General features: G+C 53.2%; 2 protein-coding genes across 5 annotated transcripts; both read left to right on the top strand.

The window, feature by feature from the left end:
• Positions 1-2,524: 2,524 nt before the first annotated feature.
• Positions 2,525-14,243, top strand: Tgif2 (TGFB induced factor homeobox 2). Of its 3 annotated transcripts, none has more exons than XM_048349148.1 (3): positions 2,525-2,655; positions 5,779-6,000; positions 11,908-14,243. In XM_048349148.1, exons 2-3 carry the CDS (start codon positions 5,809-5,811, stop codon positions 12,433-12,435), a joined length of 720 nt encoding a protein of 239 aa, XP_048205105.1. In that variant the 5' UTR covers positions 2,525-2,655; positions 5,779-5,808; the 3' UTR covers positions 12,436-14,243. The 3 variants fall into 3 exon arrangements, with proteins under 3 accessions (XP_048205105.1, XP_048205106.1, XP_048205104.1); XM_048349149.1 differs by lacking the exon at positions 2,525-2,655 and adding an exon at positions 3,362-3,419; XM_048349147.1 differs by lacking the exon at positions 2,525-2,655 and having other exon boundaries at positions 5,648-6,000.
• Positions 14,244-19,082: 4,839 nt separating this feature from the next.
• Rab5if (RAB5 interacting factor) lies at positions 19,083-26,467 on the top strand. 2 transcript variants are annotated; one of them, XM_048349154.1, is made up of 4 exons: positions 19,085-19,405; positions 20,907-21,010; positions 24,717-24,846; positions 25,925-26,467. In XM_048349154.1, exons 1-4 carry the CDS (start codon positions 19,292-19,294, stop codon positions 25,964-25,966), a joined length of 390 nt encoding a protein of 129 aa, XP_048205111.1. In that variant the 5' UTR covers positions 19,085-19,291; the 3' UTR covers positions 25,967-26,467. The 2 variants fall into 2 exon arrangements, with proteins under 2 accessions (XP_048205112.1, XP_048205111.1); XM_048349155.1 differs by lacking the exon at positions 24,717-24,846 and having other exon boundaries at positions 19,083-19,405.
• Positions 26,468-26,808: the final 341 nt, after the last annotated feature.

A 26,808-nucleotide genomic window follows, 5' to 3' on the forward strand; every position in this document is an offset into this window, starting at 1 on the left:
TGCACTCTACTACTAGGCCATATTCCCAGCCCCACCTACCTTACTTTTTAAGGGTACCATTTGGTAGCACACAATTAAGGGTGGGAAAACATTCAGCAGATCACATAATGATTTAAACACAAAAGAACACAGGGCACCCGAGAGTTTCCCTCGCATCAACTGAGCAGCGTGATGTGCTTGTAGAAATTCAAAAGTTTTGTTTCTGAAATTCCTTTTGATTTTTAAAATGCATTACTATTTGATCTAGCTGAATCAGAACCCTGTAAAATAAACCTGAGAGTAAGATGGCCTTGCTGTACAACCTCCCACTGGGCAATGGCGCCAGAGTTGCTCCCAGTGTGTCTGTTTGCAAGTTTCCAGCAGGCACAGGACTGTGAAGAACAAGCAAGCTCACTCACCTTTTTCTCAAAATACAATCCTAGAAGTAGATTGACTGATTAAAGGATGCATGTCTTTTGTTTTTTGTTTTTGCTGCCAGTCCTGGGGCTTGGACTCAGGGCCTGAGCACCGTCCCTGGCTTCTTTTTGCTCAAGGCTAGCACTCTACTTCTTGAGCCACAGCGCCACTTCTGGCTTTTTTCTATGTATGTGGTGCTGAGGAATCGAACCCAGGGCTTCCTGTATAGGAGGCGAGCACTTTACCACTAGGCCATATTCCCCAGCACCGATGCATGTCTTTTAAACTTAATACTTATTCGGAAACCTGAGGCACTAGTTCAGCCATTGGTATGTTTAGGCTGGGGAATTGGTTGTGGTGTGAAATCCTGCCATAGCACCAAGCTCCTTCCATCCCTTCCCCCAACCCGTGAGCCCTTCCTGGAGGGCTGGCATCAGAGCTCCAGATCTGCCCTGGGCAGCTCTCAGGAGGCTCCTCCCATGTCCCCAGCTGAACAGGCCAAATGTGTGGGAAAGTCTATGGGCTTGGGCCTCATCCCCAGTGGTTGCCCCATAAAAAGGGAGGGCCTGGCTCTACCCTCAGCACCAGCTTAGTGCTGAATCTCAGCTCAGCAGCCAGGGAGCAGATCAATCTCCAGGCTCATCTGGATGTACAACTACTTCCCCTTCCAGGTTGGGCTTTTGAAAGGAGACTGCCCTCTGCACGCTCTGTGACCCTAGCAGCCAGGGGCCATCTGGCTTTGCCTATTTAGGTCTTTTGTCTCAAGAGGGCTCTGGACAGAGTGCCACTTGGCCAAGAAATTAATGGCCACTACTCTGGGCCTTGTCTTCCCCATCTGTGCAGTGGGCAGTGTCAATGACATTTTGGAAGGATAGCATCTTGGTTGTGAGCACTTGCACGGTAGTCTGGTGTCTCCAGGGGTCTCTTAAGAGTGACTAATCAGCATCCTGAGCGGCTTTGGGTTTGGGAAAAACAAGTTGACTTTTGTTCCCAGAGGTCTTTGCGACCGAAGGGTGCAATTAAAACTACAAGGTAAGCCCTATGCAGCCGGGGAGCCTGTAGTCCCGGCTACCTGAGAGAGGCTGAGGCCGGAGGGTCACCTGAACCCACAGACTTGAGGACTCTCGTCCTGCTCCCCCTGTCGACAAGAAAAACAATAAAAGAAAGCATTAAAGAAACAAACAAAAAACCAAAAAACCCGCTAAAAGCAGTTTTCAAGACTGTTGCTATCAAAGCGCAGAGGCTCTAGATGAAGCCCTCCTCGGGCCCGGGACAGGGTGGGCCGGGGTCCGCCGGCTCATCCGCGGGGTGCGGGCGAGGCCCAGGGCAACCTCCGGCGCAGGCGGTTGACCCTCGGCCTCGTGCAGGCGCAGTCCCCCAGGGAAGGGCTCCAGCTCCCACCCACCTGGCCGTGACAAAAGCGGGGCTTCCCGGGAGCCCGCGCACCCTCCCCGCGGACCCACGGAGGAAGCATGGCGCAGGCTCCTCTACCTGCCCGCGGCGCCCCCGGCCGCCCCTCGGGGCCCGGCCCTGGGCCACCTGCTTGGGGTCGCGTCCCCGGCGGCCTCCTCACCCGCCCTAACGGCCGAGGCCAGAACGGGCGCGATGCGTTACCAGCCGCCTCCTTCCCCAACTGGCGGTAGGCGTCCGGCCTCGCCGAGCCTCAGTTTCCCCGCGCGGGCCCGGGACCCCGCGCGAACTTTCCGCGGCGGTGGCGGCGGACAGGGTCCCCGCCCCCCCCTCACCCCGAGCGCGCCCCACCCCGGCACACAGTAGGCGCTCCGGAAACGCGCCGGGGAGGAGGGGCGGCCACTTCCTGCCCCCAAACGGACTCCGGGGGTCGGGCGCCCACCGATCCCCGTAGGGCCGGGCGACATTCCTGAGGGGGGTGGGCGCAGGAAGAAGGTGCGGCGGGCCCGCCCCCTCCGGCGCGGTGGGCGGGGCCGAGCCCCCCGACGCCTGGGGCCCGCCCCGCGGGGGGGGGGGGACGGCGCTGGGCGCGCTGGGCGCAAAGTTTGCGGCGGTCTGGGCGGCGGGGGCGGCGCGGCGGGCCGGCTGGGCCGGGGAGGGGGGGCGGTGCGGCGGGCCGGGGGCGGGGAGGGATCTGACGTCAGGCCGCGAGGTGCTTTCCAGCCGCGAGCTGTCAGGCGGGTGTCAGGCCGGGCAGGTACGCGGCGCGCCCCCCGCCTGGACCGGGCGCCCCAGCACGCCGCGCCCCCACGCCGCCGAGGCCGCGCGGGCCGGAGAGCCGCCGGAGAGGTCAGTGCGGGCCGGCTGCCGGGCGGGGGGGCGCGCGCCCACAACTTGGAAAGTTTTTTTTCCCGCGGCCGCGCGGGGGAGGGGGCGTCGTCCGGGCGTGTGCGGCGGTGGGTGTGTGAGCCCGGGCGGCGGGGCGCCGGTGGGGGCCGGGCCGGGCTGTGAGGGGTGCCGGCTGCCCGCGGTGGCCCCCGAGAGAGGCCTGCCGCTCCCCGGGGCCGGGGTGCGCGCGCGGGGGGCGGGTTTGTTTGGTTTCAAAAGTGCACGTTGCTAACCGCCGGCCGGGCCCCCCGCGGCTGGGGCCCGGGCCGGGGCCGGGGAGGGGGCGGCCCGAGTGACAGCCGGGGGCGGGGGCCCGAGCCCGCGCGGGTTCCCCTTTCCTTTGGAACAAAGGAAAGTCTGTCTCCCAGGCATCTGTCACTCCCGGGCGGGCCGAGGCCGCGGGGCGCGTGGGGCCGGCGACGCGGAGAAAGTTTGTGCGCGCCGGGGCCCGGGGCCGGCCGAGGGGGGCACCGGGCCGCCGGGGGGGGGGGGGGCGGAGCCGCGCTGCCCGGGGGGCCCGGGACGGCCAACATGGAGTCCGGGCGCCGGCCGGGGTGGGGGGCGGCGCGGAGGTGGGAGCCCAGCCCCCTCCTCCCCTCCCCCTCCGGGCCGAGTTGGGAGCACAAAGCCGAGCGCGCACGCTCCGCGGGCCCCGCGCCCCGACAGTCCGCCAGCGCCGGCGAAGGGGGTGGGAAACAAACTTTTTCCTGCCCGGAGAAGGACACGTGAGTTTTCTTTTCTTCTAGAGCTTTCGCCGCCCCGCCCCCCGCCCTGGGCCAGCGGGGTAGCCGCCGCGCCGCAGTGACCTTGGTGGGGGCCCGGGGGGTGCGGGCTCTCGGAGCGCCGGCCCGCTCCTCGCCGCCCCGGGAGCCATGTGCTCCGCCCCGCTCGGGCCGCGGGGGAGGCGGCGCGCTTTGTGTGCACCGGGGAAGCCGGGCCCGAGGGGGAGGGGGCGTTGTCACAAAGTTTCTGGGGGAGTGGCTGCGGGGGTGTGAGTGTGGGAGGGGGACGCGGGGCCCGGGAGCCGGCGCGGGCATGGAGCCGGCGCTAGTGTCGGGTCGTCCCGGACCCCCGGGAGGGATCGGGCCGGGCGAGCGGAGGTTCTCACTCAGCCCTCAGAACGCAGCGCTGTGCGCTGGTCTGGTTATCAGCTGTTAGATTCGCGCGCGCGCGCGCGCGTGTGTGTGTGTGTCGAGGTGCAAGTGGCGGTGTGCTTGTGGGGGACTTGCCCACCCGCACACACAGCCCCTATAGGGGTGCAGGACTCCAGAAAGGTTCCTGCAGATGGAAGGGTCATCACTTAGGCCCTCCTCCGGAGCCCAGCACCCTTGGCCGTCAGCCAGGGTGTAATCTGCACAGATAACCTCGAGTAAACTGCCTGCCAGGGCTGCATCCCGGAGCCGGAGCCCAGCCTGGGGGCTAAAAATGCCTGACCTCCCTCCCTTGTGCTGCAGCCCGCCAGTGGCACCTCTGAGTCGTGTCCCTCTCACCTCCGGGTGGCCTGGCCGAGGGGAGACCCTTCCCTCGAAAGCCAAGCCCAGAGGCCTGGGCTGGGGTCCAAGTACAGGCAACAAAACCTGTGTGATGCCAGTCTATTGGCCTGGCCTTGCTGAGGAACTGTTAAAAGTCTGAGAAGGGAGGAGCCTTGAGATTCTGACACTATCTTGGCCTAGAACTTTTGTTTCTAAAGTGTAAATTTTTTTCCTGCTTGTGTAAACAAGAACTTTGCAGGATGAGCTACTGAGTTAGATTGTCCAAGGGAAAACTTTCCATCGTTTGACAGGTGAAGGAGGCTGGCTGGCTTCAGTCCCAGGAAGAGGGGTCACATAGCCTAGCAGGGAGGAAGGGAAGGGCCAGATCAAGGAGGTCTTACTGAATGAACATCCATAGGAATGACTCCTCTTTGGCCGGGTACACAGGAGTTGTTCGTGCATTTCCGAGCTATGCTAGAATTTTAGTGGGCTTTTGGAGGTAAAGTGGCAAGAGCCAGACTTGGTGGTACATGCCTGTAATCCCAGCACTGTAGATGCTGCAGTAGGAGTTCTAGTCTGAGTCTAGTCTGAGTTCTAGTCTTGCCTAAGACACATAGCAAGACAATCTCAAGAAATAATATTTTGGGGATGATATAACTCACATGTGCACATCAGTATTGGAGCCTGAATTGAGGGCCTTGTGGGCTTTGCTTTCTTTGTCATGGCTGACAGTCTACCAATTGAGCCACGCCTCCAGTCCGCATTTTGTGGACTGAGCTGGCTTTGAACTGTGGTCCTCTAGTCAGCCTTCTGAGTGGCTGGGATTACTAATCCAGCATGAATCGCTAGTTCACAGCCTTTCACTGTGCTGGCCCTGAGTCTTGATCTTTTTTTTTCTCAAGGCTAGCTATCTTCCACTTGAAACACAGCTCCACTTCCAGTTTTTTGGTGGTTAATTATAGGAAAGAGTCTCATGGACTTTCCTGCTTGGCCTGTCTTCAAACCAAGGTCCTGTTTGCTCCTCTATAAAATGGATCACTTTCTCCCTTTGGGGAGGCAATTTGAAGGAATTAAATGAGATCATAGATGTAATGTGCCCAGTATGGAGCAGGACAGATTGAAGAGTTTGAGCTCCATTAGGCTACACAGTCAGACCTTGTCTAGAAAAAAACTAATTTCAAGTGATGGCAGCTGTAATTCTAGTCACAATCCTACTTAGAAATGAGCTGCCACTGCTTTTCAGTTGTTCCCTACTTGTCAGTGGATCCTGCTTCCAGGCTGCTCAGCCTGAGTTTTGTTTTTGGTGTGGGTCCTGGGGCATGAACTCATGCAGTGTGGGCTGCTGTCCCTGAACTTTTGTGCTCAAGGCTAACACTTTACCATTTGAGCTCCACTTCCAGCTTTTTGGTTGTTTATTGAAGAGTCTCACAGACTTTACTGCCCGCAGGCTAGCTTCAAGCAGATTCTCAGAACTCAGCCTCCTGAGTAGCTAGGTTTACAGGCTTGAACCACCAGTGTTTGGCTCTCAGCCTAAGACTTGGAACTGCCACTCCTCCATTTCTGATGTCCCATGTACCTTTGCGTGATGTCCCTGTCCCCTTTATTGTCCCAGGCTCAGGGGTCCAGCGTAGCTGCCGGCACCATGTCTGACAGCGATCTGGGTGAGGAGGAAGGCCTCCTGTCCTTGGCAGGCAAGAGGAAACGCAGGGGGAACCTGCCCAAGGAGTCTGTGAAGATCCTTCGAGACTGGCTCTACTTGCACCGCTACAATGCCTACCCCTCAGAGCAGGAGAAGCTGAGCCTTTCTGGACAGACCAACCTCTCAGTGCTGCAGGTAAGGGGGGACCTGGCTTTGTCACAGGCACCGCATGGGTCAAGTGAGGACACACACTTTCTGCCCAAGGGACAGTACGGTGAGGACAGGACATCGCAACCCAGTCACAAGCTTCAGCCAACTGAGGGGCTAGGACTTGGTAACAGTGGCTGCATGTGGTTGTCCCTGACTTTGGAGGCCTGGTGAAGATGAGGAGCCGCTGGGATCCTGGGCTTCAGCCTCCTGCCTGCAGCTCTGTTTGCAGGAACAAGGGTTTTGTGGTGTGGCCTAAGAAGTATGTTGCAGCCGGTACCAGAGGCTCATGCCTCATCTGATCTGGAGGCTGAGATTGGGAGGAACAAAATTTGGAGCCAAAGCTAGCCAAGGCACAATAATAGTCCATGAGAGTCCCATCTCCAGTTAAACAGCAAAGAAGCAGGGGTGAGCTGGGCATCTGAGGGCTCAGGTTTATAATCCTGAGGATCTTGGAGGTGTGGCTAAAGTGGTAGAGCACCAGCTGTGAACAAGCAAGCTGACTTCTAATTAGAAGGCTGTGCTTTGTGTGTGTGTGTGTGTGTATGTGTATGTGTATAATAATCTTGGTCAAGAAGAAAGCAGAAGTCAGCTTCAAAGCCCAGTTCCACGCTGTAGGAACTTTGAGAGCCAGATATTCCTCTCCAGTCTGGTGGAACTGGCCCCATTGTTGAGCCCCAGGGCCTTTGCTCTGTCGATGGTATAGAGGCAGGAGACCCGGTTCCACTGCCTTGTGTCTAGCCTCACACTGGAGGCTCACTCCTGCCCAGCTGGCCTCCCCTGTTCCATCATGAACCAAGCATGCTTCTCTCCCAAGTCTGCCACCCTTTCCACCTCTGTCCTCCTGACCTAGGAGTGCTTCCTTCCCTTGCTTCTACCTGAGAACCTCCTACTTGTCTAGCCTCACAGCTCCTGACCCTCTTCATGAAGACACTCCTGACCTGGAATCTGAGAAGACCTTGTCCTCTCCTAGGCCCTAGCTTAGGCCTCATTATGTCCTCATCTGAAGACAGATGGGGGGGGGTGCTTGGCAGCTGGCCAGTGTGTCTGGGGGTGGGGGGAAGCTCTGCTCTTCCATGCTCAGCCTGCCCCCAGGTTCAGAGGGGCTTGGGCTGCCTTGGTTCCTAGCAGCAGGGGGCATTTCATAGGGTACCTCCTGAGCACCCTCCCTCCAACCAGCTCTTTGCCCCCAGCACACCCTTGAGGAGGGTCCAGTTTGGCCACCAACAGGGTTGGAAGGCAGCCGAGACCCAAGTCAGGCCTAGCTTGTGGGCCTCCCAGCCTACCTGCCTTCTCCTTTAATAAGTATTCATATGTTTATGTGGTGCTAGGGCTTGAACCCAGGGCCTTGTACATTGTTGGCAAAGCACTCTAACCCTTGACCTACCCTACCCTGCTCCCATGGTCCACTGTGGCCATTCTGTTCCTTTAAAGAGCCATCTCATTATAATACCAATGCTTCCACAGGTTTCTGAATTTTATTTGCTGAGCTCAGAGCTCCTATCTTTCCCTGGGGACACCATTTTTTAATTGTCTCCTTTAGCTGCCCTGAGCAATCTCATTAACAAGTCAATGAGTCATTTAACCACAGGTTTTCTACTACTTGCCTAGGGCAAGGCCAAAAAAGGTTTTGGTTTGGATTATCCCTGGTCCCTGTGACACCCAGTAAGTCTGTGTATTGGTGGTTAACCTTTGTGGGGTGGCCTGAGGGCCCTCCACCCCAGCCCTGCAGTTGTAGCTCTGGCCTCTGCACCCTGGGACGTTTTTCTATAGCCAGCCAAAGGGAGGTGAGGCAGGCCTGCTAGAGGCAAGCCAGGGGCCAGGGAGGGCAGGCTGGCCTTGGGGCCTGGGCCCTCTGGCAAGGGCCTAGGCCAGACTGGAGCTTATTTGGAGGCTGGGAAGGGGATAGCCACTGGCTCTTTGCTCCTGGACTCTGGCAACCACCCCTCTCCCGCACCTCCAGGCCTTTGGGGCCTGTGTTTTTTAGCTTTAGTATGAACTTTGTGTTCTTTTAGGGTTCAGCCCTCAGGGCAAGTTATACAGGCTGCTGAACCAAGAGTTCCTAAGGCTGGGCACAGAAATCTCTGGATACTTGTTTAAAAACATAGATTCTAGGGGCTGGGAATGTACTCCTGGTAGAGTCCTTGTCTAGCATGCAGGAACCCCTGGGTTCGATTCTTCAGTACCCCACAAACAGAAAAGGCCAGAAGTGGTGCTGTGGCTCAAGTGGTAGAGTGCTAGCTTCTAGAAAAAGAAGCTTGGGACAGTGCTCCGGCCCTGAATTCAGTCCCCAGGGCTGGCAAAAACAAAGCAAAACCCCCCCCCCCCCAAAAAAAAAACCATACATTCTAGGCTTCTCCTAAGAATATAGGGGATTGAGATTCAAGGTCAGCCTGTGTTGAAAAGCTCTTTAGGTGGGGGAGGCAGAAGGAGGATGATAAGAGTTGAAGGCCAGCCAGGACTACATACAGACCTTTTTCATACAGGAACAATCTCATGAAAAAAATAAATTTATCCACCAAAGTGATTTTGTTTTGTTTTTTGGCCAGTTGTGGGGCTTGGCTTCCTTTTGCTCAAGGCTAGCACTCTACCACTTGAGCCACAGCGCCACTTGTGGCATTTTCTGTGTATGTGGTGCTGAGGAATTGAACCCAGGGCTTTATGCATGCTAGAAGCACTCTACCACTAAGCCACATTCTCAGCCCAACTCCAAAGTGATTTTAATACCAGCAGCTGTAGCAACATCTGGGTTTGGTTCTCTTGTCCTGTGGGCCCTGAAAAGGTGAGCAAAGCACTCTGGGCCTTTCTCGAGCACCTGTCTCATCCCCAAGGCCTGTGGCACTGGTGTTGTGCTGTCACCGCTGCCCCCTGGCCAGCCTCTCCTCCCTGTCCTTTACCTCAGGCAGGGCATTGTTTCTCTCAGGCCTGTTGGTGGCAGAGAGTGTTTTTGGGGACTTAGCATAGAATCCCCTGGTAGCCCCCCACCCCTTGCTAAGGATCATGGGTCGGGGCAGGTGGCCAACTCTTTTCCTAGCCCAGGTATAGGTGGCGCACAGCTGGAGGAGTTTGGGCTGCTGCCCAGATTTCTGTGCTACAGGGCAGGCACTAGAGAGAACTGAGTATGGGTGTATGTATGTGTAAAAGGAGTGTCAGGTTTTCTTGTTCTCCTAGCTGGGGGCCAGGTGCCCCTCCCTCCCTCTCCTAACAGGTCACTGTGACCTGGCTCAAAGTGAGGGGAGGTGGGAACAGCTTTGGGAGGAAGGACTTTAGGTTGGTGCCCTTAGGCTGGAAGTGGTGATTCCTGGACTTCCTGTCTGGTTGAGGGTGTTGCCCACCTTTCCTCATTCTGGGCTTTTCTCCTGGGGGAATCTGTTTGGAGTCTAGCTTGCAGGCCCGGATTAAGATTTGAGCCTGCAAATCTGAGCCTGTTGTGTTTTGTGTTACCTGTTGCTGTGGGTCATGGTGTCCCTCCCTTCCTGTGCTAAGGGAAGGGCAGGACAGTGGGGATGATGGCCAGGGGATGGGCAGTACCTCCCAGCTCTGCACCCCAGGTCTGCTCCCTGGGGAAGCCCTTCATCTCTCTGAGCTGCACTTTTGAGGACACTGCTCCCTGCCTCAGGCTTTGACATTCAAGGTTAATACCCAGGGAGAGGCTAACACAACACCTGGTATCAAAGGTGCTCAGTAATAAGTCTTCTGCCAGTTGTGCAGCCCTGCTTTTCTTTGGGGCTCCCTGGCACCTCCACCCAGGACTTGGCTCAGCCAGTGTCTAGCCATGCCTGCTCGGTGTGTGCTGGGTTACACCAGGAAAATTGGAGGTGCAGGAAGAAGGGTCACAGGGTCTTTGCAGGCTGGCATAGAGAGGGAGAGGAGGGCCACACCGGTGGCTCTGCCCTGTCTGATGAGGATCACACATCACATTAGGAACGAGTGTGCCAGTTGCAGGTACCCTCTCCCATTCACAGGTGGCTGTCCCTGTGGCTGGGATAGTCCATGGGAAGTTGGTAGCCAAGGGCTTGCTCAAATAACAGCCCAAGAAAGAAGCTAGAACTGGTGGCTCATGCCTTTCTTTAATCCTAGCTATTAGGAGACTGAGACCCAGAGGATTGGGGTTTCAGGCCACCCAGGGAAGAAAAGTCCACAAGACTATCTCGATAATCACCAGCAAGGCTGGGGAATATGGCCTAGTGGCAAGAGTGCTTGTGTTATATACATGAAGCCCTGGGTTCAATTCCCCAGCACCACATATACAGAAAACGGCCAGAAGTGGCGCTGTGGCTCAAGTGGCAGAGTGCTAACCTTGAGCAAAAAGAAGCCAGGGACAGTGCTCAGGCCCTGAGTCCAAGCCCCAGGACTGGCCAAAAAATTAAAAAATCACCAGCAAAAAGCAGTGTTGGCGGTATGGAATCAGGTGGTAGAGCACTAACAAGCAAATAAGTATGGGTACAGGAGGGCTGGGTCTTTTTAACTCACCCAGTAGAGCATGCTGGGCATTGCTGTAGCCCACAACCACAAAGGGTGGGGAGAGGGGTACAGCTCTGCACGTGTCTGCTGAAGTAAGAGATGAAGAGGAGTCAGGACAGTGGAAGGACCTGGAATATGAAGTTAGGTGAAGCCACTGTTGAGACCTACCCTTAGTGGCTTACCATAGAGTCCCCAGGCTGGTGAGATCACCAAGAATGTCCTTCCCGATAAGGAGCCCATCATCTGCCTCACCTTTCATCAGTTCCTTTGTGTTTTTTTGTTTTGTTGTTTTTTGGCCAGTCCTGGGCCTGGACTCAGGGCCTGAATACTGACTGAGCTGGCTTTTTCTATATATGTGGTGCTGGGAAATCAAACCCAGAGCCTTCATGTATACGAGGCAAGCACTCTTGCCACTAGGCCATATTCCCAGCCCTTCATCAGTTCCTTTGTTTTTCCCTGAGCCAGCATCTTGCTGTTACCCATGCTGGTCTCAGACTCCTGGACTCAAGCAATCCTGCCTCAGCATCTCTAGTGTCTGAGACTACAGGTACTTGCCACTGCACTTAACCTGAGTTCTGTGAGTTTTCTGGTCATTGCTTATTTATTGCTAGTGGTGACACTGTAGTAATAGTATAGGCAAAATCAAGCCTGAGGCCCAGAGTTGTCCCCAGCACCCCCCCAACCAAAAAAAGTCTGGAGGGTGTGGGTGTAAACATCAGTGGTAGAACACTTGCTTAACATGAGTGATGCCCGGGGGCCTGCCCATCTTGTGCAGATAAGGGGCATATGTCCACCCCCAACCACAGTGGAGCTTTTTAGCATCCCATGGATGCCACGCCACGCCTGTAGTCCTGGCATTGCTGGGAGGCTGTCTTTTTCCTTGTCTCTGACAGCCCCTTGGTGCCTCTGGTTTGTGCTCTGCAGGCCTGGGAATGGATGGGCAGCAGTGTCTCCTCTCTCACCTGTTATCCCAGCTGGCTACAGCTCCATATTTGTTTCCTAACCAGACATCTGCCCTCCTTTTCTAGGAGGGACATATGAAACAGTGTCTCACTCGGGGCAAACTTACAGAGGGACTACAAGCCTGTTCCCCTACACCTGGCTTACTGGAATCTGACCTCCCAGCTTGTCTCTAGGTCCCAGGTCCCGACTATTAGTCTTTTGCACAAAGCAAGTGTCACTCCTTTGTTCATAAAGAACTGAGTCCTCACCTTAAGAGAGGCCCCCGATGCCCTGTTCCTTCCACTGCAGAAGGCCCCACTGGAGATCTGCTTTCTCGAACACCCCCGTATCCCACAGAGGCCAGCAGGTCTGCCCGCCCCATTCCTGGCCAGCCTGTTTCAGTTAAGTGCCCTGTGGGTTTGCACTTTGCTGTGTGTGCTGCTGGGCTTCCCGGCTTCCCAGCTGACCCCAGTTCTCCACTCCTTCCAGATATGCAACTGGTTCATCAACGCCCGGCGGCGCCTGCTCCCAGACATGCTTCGGAAGGACGGCAAGGACCCTAATCAGTTCACCATTTCCCGGCGAGGGGGGAAGGCCTCGGAAGTGGCCCTCCCCAGGGGCAGCAGCCCCTCCATGCTGGCTGTGTCCGTGCCGGCCCCAGCCCCCACCAACGTGCTCTCCTTGTCCGTGTGTTCCGTGTCACTCCACTCGGGCCATGGCGAGAAGCCTGTGGTCCCCTTCCCTCAGGGGGAGCTGGAGCCCCCAAAGCCCCTGGCTGCCCCTGGTAGTACACTCACCCTGCTGACCAGGGCTGAGGCTGGAAGCCCCACAGGGGGACTCTTCAACACGCCACCACCCACTCCCCCAGAACAGGACAAGGAGGACTTCAGTGGCTTCCAGCTGCTCGTGGAGGTGGCACTACAGAGGGCCGCAGAGATGGAGCTCCAGAAGCAGCAGGACCTGGCTCCCCCATTGCTGCGTGCTCCCCTCCCTCTAGTCTCCCAAAACCCCAAGTAGGCATTGGCCACCAGGCTGCTGGGGGGGAGGGGCCCCCTCCCTTCTGCCCAGAGGGTTTTCTGCGATCACTGCCAAGCATCGGGTCATCTCTGTCCAGAGGTCCTCAGCAGGAAGATGCATCGCGACCTCTGCCAACTGCCATTGTCCAGGTCTCAGTCTGGAGACCCTGGTGCGGGAGACAGGCATGGTGCTACTGCTGCTTCTCCAATGTCCCTGAGATGCCTCATCCGGATGCCTTTCTGGGCGGGGCTTGGAAACTGGTCAAGGCCAGGCTTTGGCTGGGGTATGCCTCATTCTCCGGCCAGGTTCGCACATTCCGAGTGGGACAAGAGATAACCCAGAGGATGCCCCAGACCGACTCCAGTTGAATGTTTAGGTTTTTGCTAAGCGTTTCCCTCTGTGCTGTGGTTTGTGCTGGGGGCAGTTACATGGCGGGAGCAGGGCATGGTCCATGGTAAGCTGGAGGTGGCCCACCTCTGTGACTGCAGTGTATAGGAAGGTTTTTACTTGGGGGACCAGCTAAATCTCTGTGGCAGTGGGAAATTCCAGATGGTGGTTTTATTGTTAGTTTGGTTTACCAAATAAGGTGGCGGGGGTGGGGTGGGGATGAAGAAAACCACAGCGGACATTGGCTTTTCTGCACCAAGCACAGAACAGGGGAGTCCCCAAATCTAGTGCTGAGATGTGTAGAGCAGAAGAGAAAACCAGAGGGGTTTGTTTTGTTTTACTGTATTTGGGGTGAGGGTTAGACTGAAGCCTATGGGCATAATTTTCTTTCTCCCTTTTCAATGTTTTCCCCTTCTGCTGTGAAGGCTTTTCCCGCAGCCTAGCTTTTGGATTCCTTTAGGAACTTGGGGCTGGAACATCAGCTCCCCATGTCTGTTACTTGGGGAGTGAGCCCTCTGCTAGCAAGGAACCCTGTGCAGCCACTGCAGTAGGCACAGCCACGTGGAAGCTTCTGGAGGGCCGGCAGGGGCCTGGGCTCTACCTTCAGAGGAGACTGGACTGGAGGTGGGATGGGTAAGCTCATCTTGGGGGCTCTGAGTACTTTGCTTTCTTGCACCCTCCTTCAAATTGGAGCTGCCAAGGCCCTGCCTAAATGACCCAACAAATAGATCACAGTTGATCTTCAGCTTCCCTCCCTCCTTATTTTGCTGTTTTGTTGCTGATAGTGTTCAACAGCAGTATACCCCATCTTTATATATCCTAAGAAACACTAATCCTAGGTCTTTTACTAGCCAAAATATTTCTGTTCTGAGTAACATCACTGGGCCGGAAGGTTTGTGAGGGCCCCTGACGTGTGGATTTCCAGAAGCTGGTAGGTTGGGTGTGAAGGGAAGGGATTCCTGGGTACTGATTTGGGTGGGCCTAGGCAGGGAGGACCCTGCTGGCCTCAGGGGCTCCCCCACCTCTCCTTACTGTGGGATGGAGAGTTCTGCCTGCCTCCCTCTTCCTTGTACCCCAGGGGAGCAGATCCTCACCCTCCTGTGGGGGAGGTTAGCACAGAGCTTGCAGCCATGCCTGCCTGGGAGGCTGGATCCTGTAGGTGACTTAGTGGCCCGACCGGGGTGGGACTTTACTTCCCCATGGTGGTACAGGGAGCCATGCTGCTGAAATACTTGGCATCCCCATGGGTATGAAGTGGGCATGTTGATATGAGGCCGCCCCCACTTAGGTTAGGTCTGGTTGTAAGGAAAGCCTGGAGGAGCACACTTGTCCCACTCAGTTATTTGAGCAAAAAACTACTGTAAATAACTTTTTGTCTTTTGTCAAATAAAGTTTTGTTTTTGTTTAATTTTAAAACAGAACCAAGCTTATTAGCTGGTCCTATAGCTCTGGTGAGGGCGGTGGGAAGTGTTACTCTGCCTTAAACCTACCTTACTCTTGCTTAGGTAGCAGCCTAGCACTTGGCAGTGAGCATCCAAACCCACCAGCCTTTCTGGGTCAGTGGTTGGGTGACCCAGCAATGACGGTGAGGACTTGGAACTGGGAGCTTCGCCCTCCCTCAGGAGCATGACCCTGGGCTGCTGGAGCAGCAGGTGGGACGGCCCCAGAATACCTGTGCTTCCCAGCTCTGCCTGTAGGCTGGCAGTTCCCTTCACCTAAGTGAGCTAGGGATGGGTTTCTGCCAAACCACAACATGCTAATTGAAGCACAGGGCACCAAAACCCAAGTTGTGCATGCTTGTTCCTGTGGGCCATATTGGCATCTCCTAAGCTTAATGCACACAGGTAGGGAAGTAAGATGTTCTCTTGTAGACAAAGGAACTGGGTGGGCGTGTTGCTTACCTAGCTCAGCCACTGGAGCAAGGACTTGAATTCAAGCCGGTTTTGCTTCAAGCTGGTGCAAAGATCTCCCTACAACCTAACTGCACTTGGTGACGCAGTTTACCACTGCTGCCATCCAGCTGTCTCAACAGTGGAATGGGGCCAGGCATGAGTTTCTTCTAATTGTCTTTGGTGATTTCTAACACGGAGGACTGTGACCTCCCCCAGAACACTCCTTCAGCCAGTTTGAAGATTCCCCAGATGAAAGAGCCTCACCTTTGTCCCTTCCCCCAGTTTTCAGCTTTGGGACTTCTCTGGCATAATCTCCCTCATCCCCTTAGCCCCTTCACCCAGGGTACTGGTTTTCAGTTCTGAGCTTCTCTGGCATAGCCTCCAAAATGGACACTTACACCTGGGGCATGGGAGAATAGCTGAGTGCCAGAGGGGCTTTTCAAAATGAGCAATTCCATTCGCACCCCTAACATTATGCTTTGAGTTTGAAATGCCCTGAAGTTCATTTAAAGGCCTATTTGCCAGATGACGGGCATTGGCACATGAGGCTCTGCCCTCACCAGTGGATCACTATTGGATGTGTAAGTTGGTAGCTGTGGGAGGTGCTGGGAACAAGGAAGTGGTGCTGAGTAGTTTGGTGAGTAGTGGTCTGGAAGGGAGAATCTTGATCCCGGCCACTTCCTGTCTCCTGCATCCCTGCTGCCATGAGGTGAGCAGCTTTCTCCACCATGTGCCCCACCCTCGGACCAGAACCAGAGCCAGTCTTTACAGTGTTTCTCAGGAATTTTGTCACAACAGAAAGTTGGCTTAACACCGCAGGAAAGGAGAGCTGTAGAGGGTTCAATTGCCTAAGAAAGGACTTCTATGTAGACTTCTCAGAGAACCAAAACGTCTAACTGGTAATGAAAATTGACCTGGCCCCCTGCGTTCTGGTTACAGATACACATGATCAGCCAAGAAAGACCTAATATGTATTCCGGTGACCTGAAGGCCAACTGTAGCCTTCCTAAGATTTTTCAATTTAATCATTCCACCCTCCTTACTCAGATTCCATAAACGATCATAATTGTGTCACTGACCACATAGACTTACATTCTCAAAATAATAGTTGTAAATAGTATGGCAACTAGACTGCATTTACATTGACATATATTATAAGCAATGTAGAGATGATTCAGAGTGTAAAGGACAATTGTATGGGTTACTCAAGTACTTTTTTGTTGGGCTGGGAATATGGCCTAGTGACAAGAGTGCTTGCCTCCTACACATGAAGTTCTCGGTTCGATTCCCCAGCACCACATATATGGAAAACGGCCAGAAGTGGTGCTGTGGCTCAGGTGGCAGAGTGCTAGCCTTGAGCAGGAAGAAGCCAGGGATGGTGCTCAGACCCTGAGCCCAAGGCCCAGGACTGGCCAAAAAGAAAAGTACTTTTTTGTTGTGGGACTTGAACTCGGGGGCCTAGGTGCTGTCCCTGAGCCTCCTTTTACTCAAGACTAGTGCTCTACTATTCGAGTCACAGCACCACTTCCACTTTGTGAGTGGTTAACTGGACATAAGAATCTCATGGGGACTTTTCTGCCTGGGCTGGTTTTGAACTTCGAACCTCAGAGATCAGTCTCCCAAGTAAGATTACAGGCATGAACCACTGGCACCCTGCTCAAATACTATCTTATAAAAGCATCCTCAGCTTTTGGTATCTACAAGGGGCTCTCCCAAAATACAAGGAGTACTCTCCAGTACTAGGATGTGAACTCAGGCCCAAGCTTGCTAGGCAAATGCTCTACCACTTCAGCCACACTCCCAGTCTTTTTTTCCTTTAGTTTTTCAGATGCTATCTCCAACTTTTGGCCAAGTGGCTTTTAAGTATAATCTTCTACTCAGCCCTAATGTGTACCTGGGACTCCTGATTTGTTCTTTAGAAAGGGTCCTGTTAGAAATGGCTTAGAGGGGGGCTGGGGATATGGCCTAGTGGCAAGAGTGCCTGCCTCATATACATGAGGCCCTGGGTTCGATTCCCCAGCACCACATATACAGAAAATGGCCAGAAATGGCGCTGTGGCTCAAGTGGCAGAGTGCTAGCCTTGAGCAAAAAGAAGCCAGGGACAGTGCTCAGGCCCTGCGTCCAAGCCCCAGGACTGGCCAAAAAAAAAAAAAGAAATGGCTTAGAGGTTGGTGTTGGGGCAATAAGGACACCAACTCACAAGGAACTTGGCAGGGCAAGGTTCTGTAGAGGATGTGCCAACAGTCAAAAATCTCCAAGCAAGCATACAGAGCAGACAAGCTGCTCCCTTTTTATCCCTAACCCAGCAGACCCTGCCCTTCTGCCCAGATTGAGCTGAGCTCAGGTTCATAATCTGCAAAAGGACGTGGCTTAATGAGCATGACTAAAGCACAGCCAGAAAATTAAACAAAATGTAATTAACAAAGGCCAAGCCACCTAGCCAAAGCGGGAACTTTTCATGAAAACAATTCACAAGACTAACAGAGCCAGGGTGATTCTATTGGTCTATAATCCTAGCTACTTTGGGGACTATCCTAGGATTGTGGGTCAAAGCCAGTGCTGTGGCTCAAAGTGGTAGCCTAGAGTAAAAGAGCTCAGGGACAGTGCCCAGGCCCTAAGTTCAAGCCCCACAACCAACCAAACAAAGGGGATCAACTGGGAGGATGGCCTTAGCCTGAAGGCTGAGATAGAGACCACATATTCAACTGGTACTAAAACCCCACATTTCACAAAGACAATTTGTGTCCTACTTCTAAATCTGTCACTTCGGTCTTTGGCCACCCACGATGCTTATTTTAAGCAGATGGATGAGGAGGGTTTTAGCCAGCTTCCCTAATTCCTAAGATAAGGAAACACCTAGGGTGAAAGCAGGGAATTATTGGGATCCTCAAATACCTTCCAGGCAAAGGCTTCCAGCCTGGCTGCTTCTAGAAAACTAAAAGAAACTTTTCAAGTTTTAGGTCCCTATCTAATCTCTCACTTGCTGAGATTAGCCTGTGCAGCAGGATCTGAGGACTTGCCTAGTTTCCCCATTCCCAAATACAACTTTATGCCTTTGGGGTAGTCAGACTTCACAAAATATAATACAAAGAGGGGACAAAGATAATTACTGTATTTTTCTCCTGTAGAGGTTATGTGTCCAAAGATAACAGATTCTTGTATGCAGAAAACTATAACAGAGTCCAAAAAAAAAAACAGGTAATAAATTCAACAAAGTTGCAGGATACAAAATCAACAAAAAAGTTGTATTTCTAAACGTGAACAGTGAGCAATCTCATGAGAATTAAGGAAACTGCCATTTCTAAAAGCATCAAAAATTTAAACTACTAAGGAGCTGATCAAGACTTGTAAACTAAAAACTAGGTGGCACATACCTATAACCCCAGCACTCAAGAGGCTGATTGACACAGGAGGATCTTGACTTCTAACCCAGCCTCCTGAGCTACATACTGTAACCCCATTTAAGACAAAACAAACAGGAAAGATAATAAAGACGACTCAAGTAAATATCTCATATTGGAAGACAATACTGCCAACATGTCAGCACTCAATAAAGTAATCTACAGATTCATTATGATCTTAAAGGCTGGGGGGCTGACTGAAGTGGAAGAAGCACTGAGGTCAAACCCCAGTACGGGGTGGGGGAAGGGGGAATCTTCTGAGATTTTCTAAAGGAGGCACTCTAGGAGATTCTATTGCTCGCTCAAGCGAACTACATATTGTCATTGTATATTGAGCAGTATGCCGTTTCTGACCTTGCTAATTTTAAGACTTAGGCCGCATGAGCTGAGAAGAGCCGGGAGGGAGCAGAGCACCGATCCCGCCGTCGGATAAACCCGTGGGCTACACCAGAAGCCGTTCTGTCTCAACTTACTGCACAGCGCGCCGCGCACTGCAACGCCTGGAGGCTTACATTTTGAACCAGGTCTCGCTGTGTAGCCCTGGCTGGCCTCGAGCTCCAGAGCCTCTTTCTTCGTCCGTCCCTCCGAGTTCTGGGGATGCAGACGCGCCCCGACACACCCTTGGGTAGAGTCCACTTCGCGAACAAGGTTTAGGGGACGAAGAGTAGGAGGTGAATCCTGGGGGGCACCTTGGGACTCCTGGGGAACGAGGTCGAGGAGCCGAGCGGCCGACACACACAGGAAGCCCTGCCTTCGCCTCAGGGGCGTCTGCTAGCGCAGCGGCGGCCTCCCGCCTAGTTCCTCCCTTCTCGCCGTGCGGCGCGGCCGGCGGAAGCGTGCCGTCACTTCCGCCCCGCGACCCCGCGGCGCGCGCTCGGAGCGCGGCGTGGCCGCTGATTGGCTGCGCGCGCACGTCGGCCGCCGGACGCGGCTCGCGCGGTGCCACCCCCTCCCTCCGCGGTGCCACCCCCTCCCTCCGCGGTGCCTGCTCCGAGGAGCGAGTGGATCCTGCCGCCCGGCTGAGATAGAAAGGGAGCCCGAGGCGCGTCGCAGGGTCGGGCCGCGGAGCCTGTCGCTGTCACCGCGCGACGTGACCTGCGACCCCGCACCCCGACTCCCTTTGGCTCGGCCCGCGCGCCCCAGGCCCGGCCCGGCCCGGCCGGCGCGACGGGAGGATGAGCGGCGGGCGGCGGAAGGAGGAGCCGCCTCAGCCACAGCTGGCCAACGGGGCCCTCCGCGTGTCGGTGTGGAGCAAGGCGCTGCGGAGCGACGCGGCCTGGGACGACAAGGTGCGTGGCCTGAGGGGGCGAGGCGCGGGGGTGCGGGCGGCCGCGGGGGTTTCGGGCCTGACAGCCGGGCTCGCCTCCGGGGAAGGCGGCCAGGTCTGGGCAGGAGAGTGGACGCCCGCGGTCCGGGCGAGTGCTTGATCCTTGGGGGGGGGGGGAGGGAGCTGGACTCCCGTTTCTCCCCGGCACGATCTTGGGAAAGTTGGCAAATCGGGAGCGGTGCCGGACTTGACCGAATACTGTCCGTGTGCCGGATTCTCTGTCCGGGCATAATCCCCCTGGCTCGCCGGCTGACCCCGAGTGGGGGCCGCGGTGCACTACCGTGCTTAGCACCAAGCGAGGCGCGCTGACGCCGAGCCGCCTGCGCTTGCTTGTTGAGCCGGGAAGACCCGGCGCCTTAGGGTGAGTCCAAAGACCGCCTTTTGGGGTGAGTGCGAGAGGAGGAGGAAGGAGTGCTACCAGGTGTGTGTGAGAAATGGCTGAGGCTTCAGGGTCTTCTTGCCGGTCACATGCTGAGGGTCTGAGCGTGGCCACTTCCCACACCTCTCCTCCACGATCTGGAAGGACCTGCCCAAGCTTCGTTCCAGGTAGTTTGAAAAGCTTCCAGATCTGCAGGTACTGCCCAAGTTGGGTTTTCCTTCCTCCAGTTCCGGCGGGGTGGGGGTGGGGTGGGAAGCACTTCCTGAAGGTGCCCTTGTCCGGCCCCCAGCCCTGCCCAGCTCTTGCAAAACCTGCACTCTGTGATCTGCTGTGTCATTTCTTCCTTCCCTGGTGAAAGAAACCTCAGAAACCTAACTCTTCAGTGCCCTGTGAAATGTAGATGTGCTGGGCGGCACCTGTCTCCACTCCAGTTTTTAACCTTTTTCTTCTGTGATAGAGTCAAAATTCAGTGTACAGGAAAGTAGTACTGAATACTTCAAAAAGCTCTTTTGCCTGAGGGACTGTCTGGTTCTTCTTTAGTCCTCTAAGAGTTATTTGTGGCCAGTTGCACAATTATCACAGCCATTTCATGAAAAACTATTTTGTTTGTGCAACCTCTTAAAAAACAATGATTTCTTTTTTTTCCCCATAAGGAGGTTTATTAGTGGGGCCATAGTTCCCACTGGAGAGGGAGCTACATGGAGTCTGCACTGTATCCAGGTGGCAGCTTCTCTCTGGGGGTAAAGGGGAAGTAGTTAGGTAGTGAGTAGGAGTGGCTCATTAGGTATGGGTGGGTCTGGGGTCTAGTGGGAGGAGCTGAGGATCTGAGGCTAGGGAAATGCTAACATTCCCCCATTTGTTGTAAAAAAAAAAACAATGATTTCTTTGAAGTTTTGATTTAGAGCCCTTAGCCTGAAATTGCTTAATAGATTGTCTCCTACCAGTTGAAGTAAGGGATTCAAGACCCTCTTGGCATTGCTTTAAGGGGTGGGGGAAACAGTCCCAGGAAGTTTTTCTGCTGCCCACCTATAGCTGTCCTGTGGTACCCACTCCAGATAATACATGTGCTCTCTCTCTCCTGCAGGATGAATTTTTAGATGTGATCTACTGGTTCCGACAGATTATTGCTGTGGTCCTGGGTGTCATTTGGGGAGTTCTGCCATTGCGAGGTTTTTTGGGAATAGCAGGGTAAGTCTTGGTTATCTCACATTTTCTTGTTTCGTTTTTGATTCTCCTTTCTTTACCTCTCAAGTTCCACTTTACCTCTCAAGTACACTTACGGTGTACATTACCACACTTGGCTCTTTTCCTTAAAAAAAAACAGGTTTTGGGTTTGTTTTCTTCTGCTGTGGAAAGGGCTGTGTATATGTGATGACTGACACAAAGATGGAGGCCCTGCAGTAGCACTGTTGCTCCTCAGCTCATCTGACCCAGGAGCATCTCAGGTCAGAGACCTGGTGCCTTGCTGATGCCATTCTTGGCTCTAAAGTTATTTCCTGTAAGAAGCTCCTTGTTGGTAGCCGGTCCTCCAGTTATGGCCTTGTTCCCCGTGGAAATTGGGGATCTAGAGGAACTTACACACCTAATAACCATCTCCCTTGTACCTGGCACTGTGCTGAATCTTGGCTTTGTTTGGCAAAAACCATTTCAGGTCCTTACATTTGAAAAGCAGCCCAGAGTAGAAGGTTGGGCCTTCCATGTTTTCGCAAGGTTGAATGAGAACGATGTGTCAAAAGTGGTTTCAGATAGCTGTTGTGGAAGTGGAGGGCCTTGTTTTGGTGTTGTGTTTTTGTTGTTTTTTTTAAACTTTTTGGTGCCAGTCCTGGGACTTGAACTCAGGGCGTAGGCATTGCCCCTGAGCTACTTTTGCTCAAGGCTAGCGCTCAACCCCTTGATACACAGCAGCACTTCTGGCTTTTTTGGTAATTGGAAATAAGAATTTCAGGACATTCTTGCCCCTCTGGCTTCAAATTGGGATCCTCAGATCTCAGCTTCCTGAATAGTTAGGATTACATGAGCAAGGCAGACAGAAGGAAGCCACAAGAGGAGGAAGACAAGCTGAAGACAAGAGCATATTTCTCATCTTCCCAAAGACACTGGACTGGGGCTGGGGATATGGCCTAGTGGCAAGAGTGCTTGCCTCTTATACATGAGGCCCTGGGTTCAATTCCCCAGCACCGCATATACAGAAAACGGCCAGAAGTGGCGTTGTGGCTCAAGTGGCAGAGTGCTAGCCTTGAGCAAAAAGAAGCCAGGGACAGTGCTCAGGCCCTGAGTCCAAGGCCCAGGACTGGCCAAAGAAATGTAAAAAAGGGCTGGGGATATAGCCTAGTGGCAAGGATGCCTGCCTTGGATACACGAGGCCCTAGGTTCGATTCCCCAGCACCACATATACAGAAAACGGCCAGAAGCGGTGCTGTGGCTCAGGTGGCAGAGTGCTAGCCTTGAGCGGGAAGAAGCCAGGGACAGTGCTAGGGCCCTGAGTCCAAGGCCCAGGACTGGCCAAAAAAAAAAAAAAAAAATGTAAAAAAAACCAAAGACACTGGACTAGGAGAGGGATGATGCTAGTTTGAGAGCCCTGCACCTGTCTCTCTTGGCAAGATCATAAAGGATTTCTCGGATGTTTCCCTATCTGGAAATCATTGGCAAGGACCAGTTGGTATCCTTCCTTCCTGCTGTGCCTGAGAAGATCCCCCATGAGGCTGGCTATATAAATTCTACATATGCCTTTGTTAAGCTTGCCTCTGAAATGGGGCACTTAGTGTGATTGAAAGATAAATGGAGGGCTGGGGATATGGCCTAGTGGCAAGAGCGCTTGCCTCTTACACATGAGGCCCTCAGTTCGATTCCCCAGCATCACATATACAGAAAATGGCCAGAAGTGGTGCTGTGGCTCAAGTGGCAGAGTGCTAGCCTTGAGCAAAAAGAAGCCAGGGACAGTGCTCAGTCCCTGAGTCCAAGGCCCAGGACTTCCCAGGACTGGCAAAAAAAAACAAAAAGATAAATAGAAGAGATGATGCAAGTAGATTGTTCAATGCAGTGTTTGGTACATCGTAAATGGTTCACTGAATGCTTAACCTATGGTTAGCTTTACAAGGACTGTTGACATGGGGCTGAGAAAATGGGAGGGGGAGGGGTATGTGGGAGTGAGCATGCCTTGATGTGGCTTGCCCACCACGTGTGGAGCCCCTTTTCTTTTCCTTAAGAGGGTCATTTCCAGCTCCCACCATTCATCTCCAGCCAGAGCCACTAAGTCCTCCTGTTCCAAATGAACCTCCTCTCATTGGCTGGGTCCCAAGATTTCTGGCAAGAGATAGGCTCAATATGGCCAAGCCAAGAACTGTATTTTGTGTTCTTCCTGACTCACTGTCTCTGTTAGAACCATTGTACTCCCAGGGCCTTGTCCCTCTTCAGGCTGTATTTGCTCTCATTCTCAAACATGAGAACAGATATAAACCATCTCCTCCCTTCTGTCCCCTCATTAGAGTGCCCACATTCTTACTGTTCACTTACTACTGACCAGCACACACCCTGCCTACCACCCTCCCCTTGGGTACATCCAACAGACACCACTGAGCTGCCTTACACCAGCCCATACTTCATTTATTGGGAAGGACCTTGAATGAGCTAAGCATGCGTCTACCCTTGAGCTACCTTAGTGTTCATATTGCCCACCTCCGTCTTCAGAAGGAATGTGGCCTAAGGCATATGGTTCTGTATTAGATTAGACACAGCATGTGGCAAGATCACAAGAAAGTCTTGATGACTTCATGAAAACAAGACAGGAGAGGGTTGGGAATGTGGCTTAGTGGTAGTGTGCTTGCCTAACATGCATGAAATCCTGGGTTTGATTCCTCAGTACCACATACACAGAAAAAAAGCTGGAAGTGATGCTGTGACTCAAGTGGTAGAGTGCTAGCCTTGAGCACAGAGGCTCAGGGACAGAGCCCAGGCCCTCAGTTCAAGCCCCAGGACAGCCAAAAAAACAAAAAAGCAAGAGGAGATCAGGGTAGCATTTCCGCTCACCACATTTCAATTCCTGCAACAGCTAGTTACTCTATGGAGGTCAGAGACCTTCCTGTGCTGTCTCCACCTGCTGGTTTTAATGCCCCTTAAGGTGCTGACCTTGACTTCCTAATAGGTGGTGGGCCAGGGCAAGGATGCCACACTTGTGCAATGCGAGCAGAGACACGCAGTAGGTGTTTAGAAATGTGCTCCCCTGCACATTTGTGCAGCCACATGCACTATGGCTTGCTCAGCTAGACTATAAAGGAGCAGAATAACATAATGTGTCCTGTGACCCCTCCCCCCCTTAGCCAGAGCTGTAGAGGCCCATGGCCAGCAGAGGACTAGCTTGGGTAGCTCAGCACCCATTCTGCCCTACCTACTTCAGGGAACTGGAGGGACTTGTGTGTACTTTGTGTGTATGTGGCACTGAGGGTGGAATCCGGAACCCTGTGCATGCTAGGCCAGCAGTCTACCAGCCCCTACTTTTAAGTTCTTTTATCTTGCTTTTGCTGGTTGACTAAGAGCTGCTCATTCACTAAATCTCATAACTCAGCTGGATGCATGGCTGTATTGGGGACCTGGGTGTTTTTGTATATGATTGGCCTCTCCCCTCATGCTCTTTAACCTCCCCATCTTACAAATGGAAGAGCTGAGACCTATGGCAAGCACCTAACATGGGGTCTCATAACAGTGGCATTGAATCCATCTTCCTGAGTCTGGAGCATCTCTCTCCAGGTCACCCCTGCCTCACTGGGGAGTATAGGGAGTATATGGGATAAGGAGCTATGGTACACCTTGGTTGTTTGAACAGATGAACAAGTGCTGGTGGGAGCTGAGTTTTTGACGCTTAAGGTTTGTGTTTGGTGCCTGTTCTTCCTTGGTCCAGATTCTGCTTGATCAATGCTGGAGTCCTGTACCTTTATTTCAGCAACTACCTACAGATCGACGAGGAAGAGTATGGCGGCACATGGGAGCTCACGAAAGAAGGGTTTATGACTTCTTTTGCCTTGTTCATGGTATGTGCAGCTGGCAGTTTAATAGGTTCTGCTGTGAGATGTCAGTCACTCAAGCAATCCCACTGATTTACACTCTGGGCTTGGGTGCTATTTTTCAAGAGGCTCTTGAAGCTGGAGGGCATGGCCTGTCTTGAGCCAGATTGTCCAAAAAACATGGTATGAGATACAGTACAATCTCCACCACTGATTCTCATCCTGGTGACACATTAGAAACTGGGGGAAAAATTTTAAAACGTATCTCTAATATTATGCATAATAGCTAAAACGTGCCAGCCACACAAATGTCCATCACCTGATGAATGGATAAAGTGTCATATGTGTCCATACAGTAGAATGTACTGAGAATTTCTTTAAAATATTAGTTTGTTACATGTCACAACATGGGTGAGCCTTGAAAACATGTTAAGTGGAAGCATTCAGACACAAAAGACCATACAATTCCATTTATGTGAAATGTCTGTAATGTGATTTGGTGGCTGAGTGTGGAGGAAGGAAGGAGAGCAATTACTAATCGTGGGAATGGGCTTTTGGCTCAGAGGGATATTTCTAGTGGAGATATTTGTAGAACTTTAGTGAACCTACTAAAATCTTCTGGATTGTACACTTTGAAAAAAGAGTGTACTTTAATGGACTGTGAGTTCACATTTCAAAGTTGGTTTTTAGGTTATACATCTTCCTGTGTCCTGACCCTGGTCCAGACAAGGAAATCTTGGCAATGTGGCCCCAGAGCATCTGATTTAAAGGAAGGTCTGAGAGATTGCAGTGGGCAGTCTGATCAGGAGCTGGTTCAGTGTGGTGGTGGTTGTATCTTCATGTCTGTCCTGCTAGCCATGCAGCTTTCCTTGTTTGAGTTCCTCGTCTGTACCCTGACCCATGAGGGAGGGAGTAGTCAAGCGCCATTCAGAAGCAAAGGCCAGCAAGCCTGAGCTCTGTCAGGGACAGCCTGATTTCAGTGAGTCACCACAGGCCTTTGGGTAGATGGGTAGATGAAATGCTCGCTCCTGGGGAGTGCTCTGTGTATATTTCTTATCTAACATTTTCATCCATGACCTGTGCACATTGCCTGTCTCCCCTCTAGGTCATTTGGATCATCTTTTACACTGCTATCCACTATGACTGATAGTGGACAGCGCCCAACTGCTGCTCCCTGTCTAGTCCAAAGGACCTTCATAAATCGAGCACAGAAACATGATGGTTGGGGCACCTTTGCCACATGGAACCTGGAAGACCTGTATTTCCTGGACCGAGAGTCAGTGTGTTGGGCCTCAGTGTTTTCTGCAAGGGTTGTGACCCGAAACTTTTTAAAGAACCATCTGCCTTTGGGGAAGCATTCCTGGATTTGTCCATCACCAACCATTTCTTCTTGGATACCATCATGTACCAGCCATTTTCAGAGTGGAGCTGTTCTTTAATTTGACACACCTCTGGATCCGGATGAATCATTAAATTATCTTCCTTGGTTCTCCAACAAGTGTACAGTTTTTAAACTTATCAGTGGCATTTCAAGTCTTCTGAAAACAGATGGCAGTATTTGCAGGTTGTAGTACAGTGCAAGCAGCGTCTAGTAACAGCTTCCATGTAGAATGTTTCCAGATGCTTGAATAAACAAGTCTAACTGCAACCCTGTTGACCATGCCTGGTAAAGCCCTTCTCACTCTGCTGTGGCCTCATAACCTGTAGACACCTTAGGGTGGTTCCCCCACCCCCTTCTTCCCTTCCTCCTCAGCAGCTGCAGCCAGGCCTTTCTCTTGTGGGCAGGAGGGAAATTGGGCTGAGGTTGGTGTAGGCTCTTGGCTTTGGTCTTGACATTGTATGAAAAGGGCTTGCTACCTTCTGACAGCCTTGCAGAGCACGAAGAGAGGTAATGGCTCACCGTGTGTTAGGCTCAAAAGTTGTCATTTTGGGGGCTGGGGATATAGCCTAGTGGCAAGAGTGCCTGCCTCGGATACGCGAGGCCCTAGG

This window comes from Perognathus longimembris, chromosome 6 (assembly GCF_023159225.1).
Source record: "Perognathus longimembris pacificus isolate PPM17 chromosome 6, ASM2315922v1, whole genome shotgun sequence".
Taxonomy (NCBI): Eukaryota; Metazoa; Chordata; class Mammalia; order Rodentia; family Heteromyidae; genus Perognathus; species Perognathus longimembris.

Excerpts from the sequence above, each read along its gene's own strand:
- Rab5if (XM_048349155.1), top strand. The coding sequence starts at position 19,292 with ATGAGCGGCGGGCGGCGGAAGGAGGAGCCGCCTCAGCCACAGCTGGCC. Across the intron at positions 19,406-20,906 it reads ACGCGGCCTGGGACGACAAG|GATGAATTTTTAGATGTGAT; the intron begins GTGCGTGGCCTG and ends TCTCTCCTGCAG. Across the intron at positions 21,011-25,924 it reads GGTTTTTTGGGAATAGCAGG|GTCATTTGGATCATCTTTTA; the intron begins GTAAGTCTTGGT and ends TCTCCCCTCTAG.
- Tgif2 (XM_048349147.1), top strand. The coding sequence starts at position 5,737 with ATGTACCTTTGCGTGATGTCCCTGTCCCCTTTATTGTCCCAGGCTCAG. Across the intron at positions 6,001-11,907 it reads CCAACCTCTCAGTGCTGCAG|ATATGCAACTGGTTCATCAA; the intron begins GTAAGGGGGGAC and ends CACTCCTTCCAG.